Here is a 13184-nt window from a genome sequence, read left to right on the forward strand (position 1 = left end):
CTCTCAGCTGATTTAATAGTGGAAGCATCCTGAATAATAAAAATATACTAAGCTTTAGTAAGTTTTATAGTACTCTCTCTCTCTCTCTCTCTCTCTCTCTCTCTCTCTCTCTCTCTGTGTATGTGTGAGTGTTTGAGTGTGTGTGTATGTGTGAGTGTTTGAGTGTATGTGTAAGTGTGTGTGTGTGTGTGTGTGTGTAAAATTTTCAAAGGAAAAACGAAAAATAATAGAGCCAATATAATTTCATATATAAAAAATAGAGCCAATTAACATCAATGTAAAAGTATAAAAATAAAACAGAACATATAGTAATATGTATAATAAAATACTTACTAGGGGAAGAAAAATATTGTTTCCTCTTTTATTCTTAAATTATATTCATAAGAATAAGGATTATAATATAATCCTAACATAAAATGCGTCTAGATCTTTAATAACCGATGAAGGACTGATAAAAACTTTTACTAAAATGTCACCATTCTTTTTTTTCACCATCTACATGGATGTTACAAATAGCTATCGAACGCTTGTACCGTCAGGTCACTTTATTTTGACTTACGATTGGGATAAAGTCCTGTCAGTTAAATAAATCCTTCAATAGATTAAGTGCAAACCAGCAGACTGGGTTTCTGTCAGCCAATCACCGCTTGCCTCCCGCCTCCTGCGGCGGAGATTTAAAAGTGAAATGAAGCACACTGAGTTATATAGTAAAGCGTTGAGACACTGAATAACTCGGTAGCTGTGTGTTACACAGGTGAGATTTATTATTTTTTCACTGAGTATATTTTAATGTCCTGTGTGCTTAACCAGCTAACTGCCCAACTACTAACTAACGTGCATTACTAATAAGAAGAGAGACTTATAATAACCTATATAATAGAATCGAGATAGATAGATAGATAGATAGATAGATAGATAGATAGATAGATAGATAGATATGATGTATATTGTGATGATACCTCTGGAGTTATGAGTTATATTTCTTAACACCTTCAGTATAACTAGTACACAGTATCTTAAACTGTAATACTACCATTGTTTTACTTTTTAATGTTTAGTATATTACATATATATATTAATAAACCTAGTTAGCTTTAAAAACATATACTTTTACCACTGCATCTTACATATCTTATGCCATATCATATACCTATGGCTGATAGTTGTGTTAGTAAAACTATGACGTTTAATGTTAATAGGACATATCAAATTTCTTACACATGCAACTTTCTATTTCTTTCGTTACTAACAATTTAATTTTTATGCTATATAAGACAAATAGATTTTGAATAGCCAGCACCACAAATGCCTTGACACTAACTAAGGTGTCCAATCAGCATGTTACCTATTTGACTCTGTATTTAAAAGTCAAATGTGCCTCAGTGCACTACACTTTCTGCTCACATCTTATTCTCTGTATTCTGGACTCAAATAGGCCAAGAGAGAAAATACTGCTTACTAGTAGTGGATATTAACAAGTTTACATGCATTTAATGTCTGTATAGCTGTGGGATATAGCAAGAATAACACAATTCACATTACTACCCCCACATCTCTATACAAAATACTTCTCACTTTGTCACATTAGCTCATATTAGTTATTGTTTTGTGGTATTATTTGGACAGACAGATAAATAGTTTGATAGATAGATGCACAGAGACAGACAGACAGACAGACAGACAGATAGATAGATAGATAGATAGATAGATAGATAGATAGATAGATAGATAGATAGATAGATAGATAGATGCCCAGACAGACAGACAGATAGATAGATAGATAGATAGATAGATAGATAGATAGATAGATAGATAGATAGATAGATGCCCAGACAGACAGACAGACAGATAGATAGATAGATAGATAGATAGATAGATAGATAGATAGATAGATGCACAGAGACATAGATAGATAGATAGATAGATAGATAGATAGATAGATAGATAGATAGATAGATAGATAGATGCCCAGACAGACAGACAGACAGACAGATAGATAGATAGATAGATAGATAGATAGATAGATAGATAGAGGCCCAGAGACACAGACAGACAGACAGACAGATAGATAGATAGATAGATAGATAGATAGATAGATAGATAGATAGATAGATAGATAGATTTTAATTTCATTATTTTATTATCTGTATTTTATGATGTACAGCATTTTGTGTTCAGCTTTGGCTGTTTTCAAAGTGCTTTATATTTAAAGTATTATTATTATTATTATTATTATTATTACTATTATTATTATATAGATATGTTTTATTATCATTCATAGATTAAATAAACTTGGTTAATGGTTACTGCAGGTGCTCATTATATAGTTTCTTTAATACATTTTTAAAAAATGTACACACTCAACACTAATTGCTTGTTAACCTTCCTGTATAATAATGTTAACCTGCATGCTGTGTTAGTGCTAGATGCTGTAAACACTTTTAGTTAAAGGGAATTTATTTTAAGTTTTTTTTTATATGATAATCTAATGAGCTGTGTATCCTGTTAGCTGTAATACTATTAATGCTTCTGCTCACTATCTAATCCAACACGACTGACCTCACTGAGGTGATGGGGTGGGATGGGATTGGATGTATGACTAGTTGCTGCAAGAATAATTAGTTTAATTCTGATTTAGGGTGAATAAGGGTGGTGTTTATTACCATGTAACACGAGTTAAGCATATAGGGCGCAGTGTTGTTTGGGAGGATAAACGTGAGGAGGCGGATGCTTTTGAAACCCACCTATTCTAGCTAACGTTGTCTCTCTGTGATGCTGAAGGCGGCCGAGTCCTAAACGCTCCTGTACTCCCTGCGTAGCGTCACTACAATACGTTCACACGCACTATTACCCCAGTAGTGCACTTGCTGTGTAACTGGGTGACGTTTGGGAGGCGGCCATGGCGCGTCACGTTGTCTCAGCTCACCCTTAGCTTTGTAATTTTTTTTAATCATTTTTGATTTGATGTTCATTTTAAAAACAAAAATAAAAACAAGCTGTGCGGATGTTCAAACTCGATTTAGACCTGGTAAATCACGTGGACTCCCATCAGGTTTGTGCATGTGCACCGGCTCGGCTGGAAAAAGGGGGGAAAAAACGTCTCCCGTTATTGCTTTGGCTTTTACATAGAGTCTGTCTTCTCACTACAGAAAATACCATATTCCTTATACTCGTATCTGATAAATCGCCGGCTTTTGTGGTAACGTTTTGTTATTATTCCTAGAACAAACATCCCGTCTGAATCCTGTAGCGTCTCGTGCAGGCGCGCGGGCCTCAGTATTCATTAACGATGTGATTCATTGTAGGCTTTGTATGTGCTTTTTATTCTTCGTATGCGTGCAGTTAGAACCGTTATCTAAAAGGCAAATAGATAGATAAATAAATAAAGGGCTGTTGAGCTTTTAGGCCAGCATGTTAACCGTGTGTGTTTTTATGCGCAGGCTGTTAAAAAGCTTGCATTTGTTTTTGCCGCACGCGCCGCCGGACTGCTGCTGGAGATGCAGTGCCATGGAAACAATAGGAAGCATTGCGCTACTCTTAGCTAGCTAATAACTACAAACACGCCGTCAGGGTGATAAATCAGTCTTACATTAAAACCTAGGAGTTTATGTTCTTCGTGATTTTTAATTCCGTGACATATGAGTAAAAAAACGCTTATAATATTTCTTTCTTTCTTTCTTTCTTTTATAACAGTGGTAAAATAAGTGATGAGTAACGAACGCACCGTGAGCTGCAGCTCAGCTAGCTATGGTTCATGATTTTATTATACACAGCTGTTACCATGTCAATTAGGGGAATACATTTTATTGTTAAGCTTTTATTTTGCTCTAATTTGTTTGTGATAACAAATTATCTGTTGGCTGAAGTTCTCGTCTGGTGTGTGTGTGTGTGTGTGTGTGTGTGTGTGTGTGTGTGTCAGGACTGAATCAGGACTGAATGAAGCTGTCCCATCTGCGGCTGCAATGCAGAAACAAACACCATGGTTTTGCTCCAACAACGCTTCACATTACTGCTGATTCCTTCAGGACGTTTCTGCCAACTTTAGTGCGTAACGTTTAACATTTGCTCTTATTTCATTTTCACATTTGGTTTGTATAATTTTTATTTCCGAGATGAGTGTCATGTTCTTCTGCTGCTGTTGTGCTATAATGTGTTTTTCTGCGTTTTGTAGAGGCCTCTGTTTGTAGTGCTGCTGTAGAAAGGAAACAAAACACTCCCTTATATCCATCCCACCCTCTTCAGAGTACCATTCAGTACCATCCTCCGTACCACATCTACCTCATCCCTTTTATTTCTTTTTCTTTCTTTCTTTCTTTCTTTCTTTCTCTCTCTCTCTCTCTCTCTCTCTCTCTCTCTCTCTCTCTCTCTCTCTCTCTCTCATTCTCTCTCGCTCTCTCTCTCTTTCTTTCTTTCTTTCTTTCTTTTTAAGCCCCCCCTAAAAATTATCAGGAAGATTGCTTTCCATAACATTGATCAGGAACATTTCTCTCTTCCTTTCTTTCTTTTCTTTTTTTTAACCCCCCTTCCCTTCCTATGTACACCTGACACCCCCCTCAGTAATCTTACAAAATCTCCAGCAGGCTAATCCTTTCCAAGTCTATTTTGGTAACCCCCCTACTGAACATGGATTACACTAGAGTTTCCCAACTCAGGTCATTTGCTTATAGAGGTTGCTGTATTTTCCTATCTTGCAGACTCTTGGACTCTGGACATACGTTATTACATGACTTAGCTAAAAAAAATTAAAAGTGCCTTTATTTGCTGGTACTTTTACACAGACACTGGTTTTAGTAAGTTTGAACTTTATTTACCAAGTTATGAAGTGAGGGCATTTTTTCTTCTTATGTGTGAAATTGAATTATTATTTTCAGGTTTTTGATTGTTGTCTTATTGCTGAAATATATTTGTATGTATGTATGTAAATTTCCCATTTTCTAAACAGTTATATTTTGTTTATTTATCCACATGTATGGTGCAAGTACAAGTACACATGTAATTTTTTTTCTTTGCAGTTTGCAAACCATATTTATGTTAGTAAACAAAAAAGTATCAATAGAATAGAAATAATTTAGTATCAATTATACTAATATATAATATCCTATAATACATACACACACACACACACACACACACACACACACATATATATATATATATATATATATATATATATATATATATATATATATATATATATATATATATATATATATATACGTATAATTATGTGTATATGTGTGTATATATGTATTATAGTATACATTTAATCTGAAAATGCATGTTAATTAGTAATTAGGCTAGTAACTAGTGTATTAGTATACAATTCATGTTTCTATTGTAATTGCTTGCTTTTTCATAAATCTTTGTTTATACACATTGTTTTTAATAACCTTTCTTATATTTATGCTTCTTTTCAACTAGTAATATGCATAGTGTGAGAATATTCCTTTAGTACTGCAGAGCCACACTGATGTCCAGCAGAGCCACACTCCATGTTATTTCATAGTATAATATTTATTTCCATATTCAAAAATATGGAAATCTGAAATCTGCTTTTCTAATCATCCCCTTTTTAATACTGTTTTGTCTTAAAGCCTATGATTCCACTTCTTAGAGATAGACAGAAAAGCAGAGCAGAATTGAAAGGACCATGCTCAGCATCCTAGCAGCCGGCTCCATATTCTTCCCAGGCCTTTTCCTGCTGTCTAAAAGATGTCTGAAACAAGCACCGATGCTGAGGTGGAGCGAGGCCGATGCTGTCATCGTCTCCGCAAGGTATATTTCAATTCAGTCTTACACACATGGAGCGAACAGTCATTTTTTGTGATATAAGCTGGAATGCTGTAATGGTGCCATGTGTACTGAGTGTGAAGATGGAGGAGATAAATGAATATAGCCTAGAATACATCAAGAAAATAAAACAGACAGACTACAGTATGGTATATTCTCTATAAGACATGCAAAATGAAAACAAAAGAATTTAACCTCATAAGTGCCTGGTGATATAGTACACAGCCCAACTGTATCACTTACCTGATGCTGTGATAAAATAATTTTTTTCCATCCTCTATTGAAACACCTTTCCATTTCTGACTGTGCACAGTAAGCACTTGGGTAGGGTAAAAATAATTTTAACCAGTAATAGCAAGTTTAACCTTCTCTTTCTCATACCCTCAGCAGTCATCATCCAGGTCTCCCTATATGGTTGTTTTAGATATCCAGTTTTTTTAATAATGTAGTTACATTCAAGTGAATTAAATTATTTCCACACTGAATATACTGCTTCAACAGGTTATGATCCATCGTCTGTGCTTTGTAACAGAAAAATCTTTAGGGCTTAATAGCTTCAAAAGGAAAATAAGAGCGGCGGCAATAACATCGGCACTAAGTGTAACTACAATGATTAAAAAGTGCCTTGTATTAGTCTTTATTTAGGAGAGAAACACTTTGAGCCTTGCTATTGGTGTAAAATAAACAGTAACAAATCACACCATATCTCTTACATGAAGGTATGGAATTGTTTAATTTTCTTAGTATATTTTTACAGGGTAGTGTCCTCTACTCAAGCAGTCCTGGCTTCCTCAGCTGGGTTCATCATTGCATCATCTTGTAAGGACATCATTGAGGATCAGTAAGTGTTTTATCTAAAGTAATTTTTGTTTTCCTTTTGGGTTTACAGCCAGAGTGGATTTCTTTCAGTACAGAAATTTACTATATGCATGTCAGTGTAAAGTTGTGTAAAATGAGCTTTTCTAAGAATGTGCCTTCAGCTCACCTTGTGTCCCTTTAATCAAAATAGGCTCTCAACCTAATTAGTTTTCCTATGTAAATCCACTGTGGCGTTCTAATGGCCACAGCACTGTGATGAAGCAGAGCTGTATCTCTGCAGTGAATTTCACTTTGTCACAGCTTCAGTCAGGGCCTCGATTTATTACTCAGCTGCAATACGTGCATATGTGTAGGTGGGTTAGGAGGATTCAACCAAAAAGGGAAAGTGGACAAAAGAGGGAGGATGGGAAAGCAAAACACTCTGGATGTTGATTTTGATAGTCAAAGTTGAGGAGAAGTGGGAGCAGTGGTTAGTTTGAATAGTGCCATAGCCCCTCCTCTTCTGCACTGCATTATGCTGGCCGTGTTTGGACAGGTGTGCAATCCTAAAGTAGGATCCACACGGCAGCTCTTAGTGGCATTTAATGTCAAGCACATGAATAATAGGTAGGTCGTGGTTATTCAAACCTCAACAATGCATTGAACTGCATGACAGACATTGCTTTTTGTCTTCTCCCCCTAAATCCTTCTCTTCTTCTCGTTGGTCTTCTGTGTCTGCAGGCACTGGCTCACTAGCACCTACATCCTGTTTGCGGTTCCTTACTTTATCTATGACATCTATGCCATGTTCCTGTGCTACTGGTACAAGATGCAAGTCAAAGGTCATGAGGAAGCTGCACCAAAAATGAGCACGGCCATTCGCAGCTACCTGTGGCGAGAGTTTCTCATGGTGCTTCATCATGTTGTCATGGTTACTGTCTGCTTCCCCGTGTCTGTGGTGAGTTGGAAAGAGGATCGCTCATGTTTCAGCGTGGTGTAGACCAATGGCATAATGCAAACTTGGAGGATCCTCCACAAGACTCAAAAACAAACAAAGATACAAATCAATTGCCCTTTTCCTATTTAGTTGTTTCCATTCAAAGCAACTATTCAGAGACCTTGATAAGCACGAGCCATTCAACACTTTATGTCCATGATGTAACGGTTGTCTAATTTTAGCCTCTGTAAACATTTCTGCAGCTTTCACATCAAGTTTGTAGACATGCCTGTTTACCCTGCCAAGTATGCCTAACCCTGACATCCTGCTTTTAGACAATTGACTCCTAATTTTAATAGCTTGATTCGATCTTTCAGTGGAAACAACAAATAGCGCTGGAAAAAGTCTGAGCACTGTCACAACAATGAAGAAACTGGGGGGAGAAGGGAGTGGTGTTTGAAATAAGCCAATCTAATTGATTTGATTGAGTCTATCTTTTTACCTGCTACAGCACATTATTGTATGATGAACTGAATGATGTCAGGAGAGGCAGAACAGCAATATGCTCCCTCATTTTGGGGTACTGTTTTTTATTTATTCATCACTATCATCTGTGGAAGCATTGACTGTCTGTCATCCAAGTGGCACTATGAGATTACTTTTGAGAATGCATACTATTTAAATATTATATACTATTCCACATTTCTGTGGGTCTGGCACCCAGCACATTTTTAGGGGGTTTATTCTATTCTACTCAAGTGCTATTGATTAATATAGAAAGTGCTGCACATTTCAGGAAAAAACAAAACTCTGATGAGATGAATACCATACAATGCACTTTGAAGGGGATTCACTGTTTATAACAGACAGCTTATATTTATTGTAAATCTTCAAAAAGGTCTTTTTCTAATGTAACACTTAATTTGTGTTTTGTTTTTATGCTGAATAAGAAAAGGGCTGCACAAACAGATGAGCTTTTATATATGTAGGTCTTTGATGTGGATTTCTTACCTCAGGAAACAGTTAATGCTTCTGTAAAATTTACAGGTTAGGATTTTACAAACAGCAGCCTAAATAAGATAGTGTTAGGATATTTTTGTTGCTCAGACCATTTGTTCATTATGATGATTATTTCTGTGCACATCAGTGTCGATGAATGTGTGGCTTTAAAACACCAGGTTTGGTTTATCAAGTGAAACTAGAAGTTCAGTCATGCATTCCAAAAGGCTGTTACTTTTGACTGCTATGGATGGGAGACACTTCTGAGTTCTTACTGTAAAGAGGCGAGCCATTGAAGGAAATAACTTCAGAATATGGGAATGTGGGATGTGGTAGCCTAGTGGTTAAGATGTTGGGCTACCAATCTGAAGGTTGTGAGTTCGATTCCTACATCCACCAAACTGCCACTGCTGGGCCCCTGAGCAAGGCCCTTAACCCTCAATTGCCCAGTAAACAAATAGACTGCAGTCCTTGTAAACATTTTGGAGAAAAAAAAACAAACAACACTGTAAGGAATTACAAATGCAATGTCTCATTAAATGCACTTTGGACTTATAACCGGACAGGTTTTTACATCCATGAGCATAGATTTGAAATGGAGTAGTGTATGAATAATATATAGTGAAAATGTAAATGGTTTCTTTCTTTCAGTTCTGGCGTCAAGGAAAGGGGGATTATTTCCAAGGTGTCATGTTCCTAGCTGAACTCAGCACTCCATCAGTTTGTCTGGGAAAAATACTCATTCAGGTACTTTCCCAATACTGCTGCTATACCCAACTACTTTCTCCAACAACCGTTTATCTACCCAACACCACTTTATCCACCAACTCATCTACTCAACATTGCTTCATCCACCATCTTCTTTTCTCAGCACCACTTTAATTTTATCACATACACTTATTTACAGAGCATTGTCCATTATATACTCTATCTATCTACCTCCCTCTACCTGGTACACATTTTTCTGCACTACACTGCTTCTCCAACACTGTATTTTCCATCAGGCATATTAATTTACCCAAAACCTCACTGATGTTCCATTCTTCTACCTAACACCACTTTCTTCATCTACCAACATCTTCGCTATCACCTCTTCATTCCCAACACCGCTTTATCACAACACTGTATTTATATATTATTCATCAAACATTCATCTACCGAACATTTGCTCCATCAGCCATTTTCCTTCTCTGTTTCCTGCTTATGGTTTTTTTTTTTAAACTCAGTTTGCTTAAATGACTTCTCTTTGTGTGTATATTTACCTCTTTCTTATGAGCTTCCTTGTGAGCACTGCCCTTTCCTTCACTCTCAAGAATACACATACACAGCAATGTTCTTCATACTGTTGGGTCTCATGAAAATATTCGCCTTGCCTGGTACTCACCCCTGTATCTCCCTTTCTCCTGCCTTGTCTGTCTTTCTTCTCATGCTTCAGTACAAGCAGCAGCACACTCTCCTTCATAAAGTTAATGGAGCACTCATGCTGATCACTTTTTTCGTCTGTCGAGTTCTTCTCTTCCCCTACCTCTACTACGCCTATGGCAGGTATGTTCTCTCTCATACACTTTCTTTAGCATTGATCATTGGGATGGGGCTCTATGATGTGAGTCAAAAAAAACAAACTTGGGTGTCAGCATTTGTTGCACTTATTCCCTTTGATAATGCACAAATTATGTATCCTAATGTGCTATTACGGTTCTTCAAAGTTCTTTCGACATGCATCTGCTATGGAAAAAAAAAACAAATAAATGCCAGAATAAATGTAGAGTCTATTGTAATTAGCACCTAAACACCTAAACCCCAGAACACTCATAAAAATATGTGTGTGTGTTTGTGTGTGTGTTTCTGTTAGGTACGCGCATATCCCCATGTACATGGTGCCACTGTCCATTCCGTGGCAGTATAACATGGGTGCTGCTCTGCTCATGGCTCCGCAGGTGTACTGGTTCTCTCTGATCTGCAGGGGAGCCTTTCGCCTCTTCACTCGGGCCTCTCGCCATCATCGTCCCCCAGTCTGTAGGGATTCTGAGCCCAAAACCCCCATCCTGCCCCTAGCCAATGGCTACAGTCCCTGTGATACAGAAAAAGAGCCTAACACACACTGAGAAACACAGAAGGGCTGGAAGAGAAAGATGGGGCAGGGGCTTTTTGTTTCTTAGGCCTCAGTTATAATGGGAAACTTGAGGTTAAATACTAATATATTACAAATAATATATGTCCTGCTGCTCCATTAGGTGGGGAGGATAGAAGTAAAGGGCAGAGGAATCAGAGGAGGAAAGAGACAGAGGGTCTGAAGATGATCATCTCCATTCTTTGTTTCCCTCTAAGGAAATGAAAGAGCATGCTAATAAAGCCTGTGTCATACTCCTGATGTAAAACCTCCTGATGCGGCCAGACGCTCGGATTGTATTCTTCATCCCAGTTATATTCCATGACTAAATTTCAAAACATTGGGGAAGGGGTATGTAATATAATGTACGCAAGCACTTATCATTTGTACATGACCATTATCATACTAGTTGCAGAAACAAAACAACAGACAAGCTGTGGGCATGTTAGTATTCCAAACTGCTGAAGCACCATTAACAGAAATGTGATGAGTGAGAAGAGAGGATTCCATCAGTTCCTCCTTCCCAGCCCACTCTCTTTGCCCCTGTATTTCATAGAAAGAAAAGGGTACAGCTTTTCTGTCAGGGTGTACATAGCAAATGTTTAGTGTCAGTTTAGTTTTAATGATTTAATTTCAATGAATTATTATTATTTATATTGACAGTTTTAATTTGAATTATTTCCCCTGTTAATTTATTTGTTTTTATTATTTATTATGACTTGATTACATATAAACTATTCGCCTACTCTAGACTTAAGATATAAAAAGAAGGGGCAAAAAATTGCTTTGAGATGGATTTGCCTTTTCTGTAGTCTCTCCCCAGTCAGATTTTCACCCAGAGCACTTCCTGTAAAGTACCCAGGGGAACTCCATTTGTTTTCTGACATGTCTGAACCATTGCACCTGTACTTTTATGAAGCGTCTGTTACAGTTTTCTGTGGCCACGACCTACATATTGAGCTTAAAATAACCCAGCAGGGCTTTGGTGTTGAAGTTTGGAGGACTGCTGACACACTGCCCTTATAATTCTGCTCCAGTCCATGCTTTGCTCTTCTCACCACAATATTAATCGGACCAAAACTAATATTTAGAAGACAGGCAGCATGTACAGTACTGTTAAATTATTTGTGATGGGTGCTGGACATCTCTGCATCACTGAGCTGCTAGCAGAAAATACACGGCACTGCAAAGGAGGAGAGGACTGTGCACATTTACTGGATCAAAGTTCCTTAAAGGAATACTCTTACATTTTTTAACCTGATCACTGTTCACAGTATCTGTAGTGTATGTGCATTGTTTATGGATAAGACATGGAACATATGTTGAAACAACTAACTTAGAATGGAAGTCTAAAGGCAACTGATAACACCAAATTTCACAAAACAAGGAGATTAAAATAAGTGACAGTTCAAAGTTACAACCATTAAACTTTGATAATAAAGGATGAGATATGAGCTTAATCAGTCTTATCAGTGAAAAGTTTATGAAAACATGTATTTATTGAAATCCTTCAGCCCCATAGAAATGATTGACTGCAGCAAACATACATGCTACAGATGTGATAGAGATTAACTTGAAAAATGCAGCTGTGTTCCTTTAAGTCTTAAATGTTTTCTTATTTATTGTTTTCTTATTTATCTTTTTTATTTATTCCCTGTGCTGAATGCAATCTATGAAGCTAAAATGGGTTTGTTTTAATGTATGAACAGGTGATAAATTAAAGGAAAATCAATGCAAAGTTTCTTAGTAAGATGTTTGGGCCATCAACACAAATGTGCTAGTTCAAAATCTCCTGTACGTGTTTAACTGGGTTAAGATCTGCTGTCTGTGAAGGTCATAGCACCTGATTTACATCATTTGCATCCTCATTAGACTAGTGTGTTTTCATGTCCTGCATATTGGGGCAGGGTCATCCTAAAAGAGACCACTCCTCTAAGGACAGGTATGTTTCATCATAAGATAAAGGTGATCAGTCAGAACAAGTTTGCATTAAGTCCCAGTAAAGCTTCCCTCGTAGGGGACAAGTGGATGCAAGCTATGCATAACAGAGCCACTGGCTTTTCCTTTAATTTGACACCTGTATTTACTTTGATTGGGTATTTCTGTCCATTGGAACATGAACCGCTTTACTATGTTTAAAAGGAAATTTCACAGAACCCTACACAGGTCCCTTTAATAGAACAGGATTTCTATTGTAGAGCTTGCACAAGCTTTCAGACTGAACACTTATCAGTTTTAATAAGGGGCCCTCTATAGGGTGAAGGAAAGGGAGTGCTAAATAAATGGGAGATGGTAATGTAACAATATTTTGAATTTATTGATTTATTATTTATTTATTTTAGTGTTTATGTTATTTATTTGGAGAAGACTGAATGTACATATGAACACATCTAAATGTTCTGTTGATTGGACATCTGTGGCTGCCTGGCTAAAGGCTCTCCTATACTCGTCCTCTCAGCTACAATATACTCTACTGTCTTCTACTATACTCTGGCACTGTGTGTGAGACCCTTTTTTTGTTGCCACTTTTATAAGTCATTGTATGTGTAT

General features: G+C 37.0%; 1 protein-coding gene across 3 annotated transcripts; it reads left to right on the forward strand.

Annotated features, from left to right (window-relative positions):
* The first annotated feature begins 727 nt into the window (after positions 1-727).
* tlcd3ba (TLC domain containing 3Ba) lies at positions 728-13130 on the forward strand. 3 transcript variants are annotated; one of them, XM_060892439.1, is made up of 8 exons: positions 728-754; positions 3920-4044; positions 5615-5775; positions 6548-6631; positions 7330-7546; positions 9176-9271; positions 9960-10069; positions 10377-13130. In XM_060892439.1, exons 3-8 carry the CDS (start codon positions 5651-5653, stop codon positions 10627-10629), a joined length of 885 nt encoding a protein of 294 aa, XP_060748422.1. In that variant the 5' UTR covers positions 728-754; positions 3920-4044; positions 5615-5650; the 3' UTR covers positions 10630-13130. The 3 variants fall into 3 exon arrangements, with proteins under 3 accessions (XP_060748422.1, XP_060748420.1, XP_060748421.1); XM_060892437.1 differs by lacking the exon at positions 728-754 and adding an exon at positions 2890-3052; XM_060892438.1 differs by lacking the exon at positions 728-754 and adding an exon at positions 3080-3199.
* Positions 13131-13184: the final 54 nt, after the last annotated feature.

Source organism: Tachysurus vachellii, chromosome 18, assembly GCF_030014155.1.
Source record: "Tachysurus vachellii isolate PV-2020 chromosome 18, HZAU_Pvac_v1, whole genome shotgun sequence".
Taxonomy (NCBI): Eukaryota; Metazoa; Chordata; class Actinopteri; order Siluriformes; family Bagridae; genus Tachysurus; species Tachysurus vachellii.

Bases quoted from the DNA above. Each gene is read 5' to 3' on its own strand.
- tlcd3ba (XM_060892439.1), top strand. From the start codon at position 5,651: ATGCTCAGCATCCTAGCAGCCGGCTCCATATTCTTCCCAGGCCTTTTC. The intron at 6,632-7,329 runs GTAAGTGTTTTA...CTGTGTCTGCAG, and splicing joins AAGGACATCATTGAGGATCA to GCACTGGCTCACTAGCACCT. The intron at 10,070-10,376 runs GTATGTTCTCTC...TGTTTCTGTTAG, and splicing joins CTCTACTACGCCTATGGCAG to GTACGCGCATATCCCCATGT.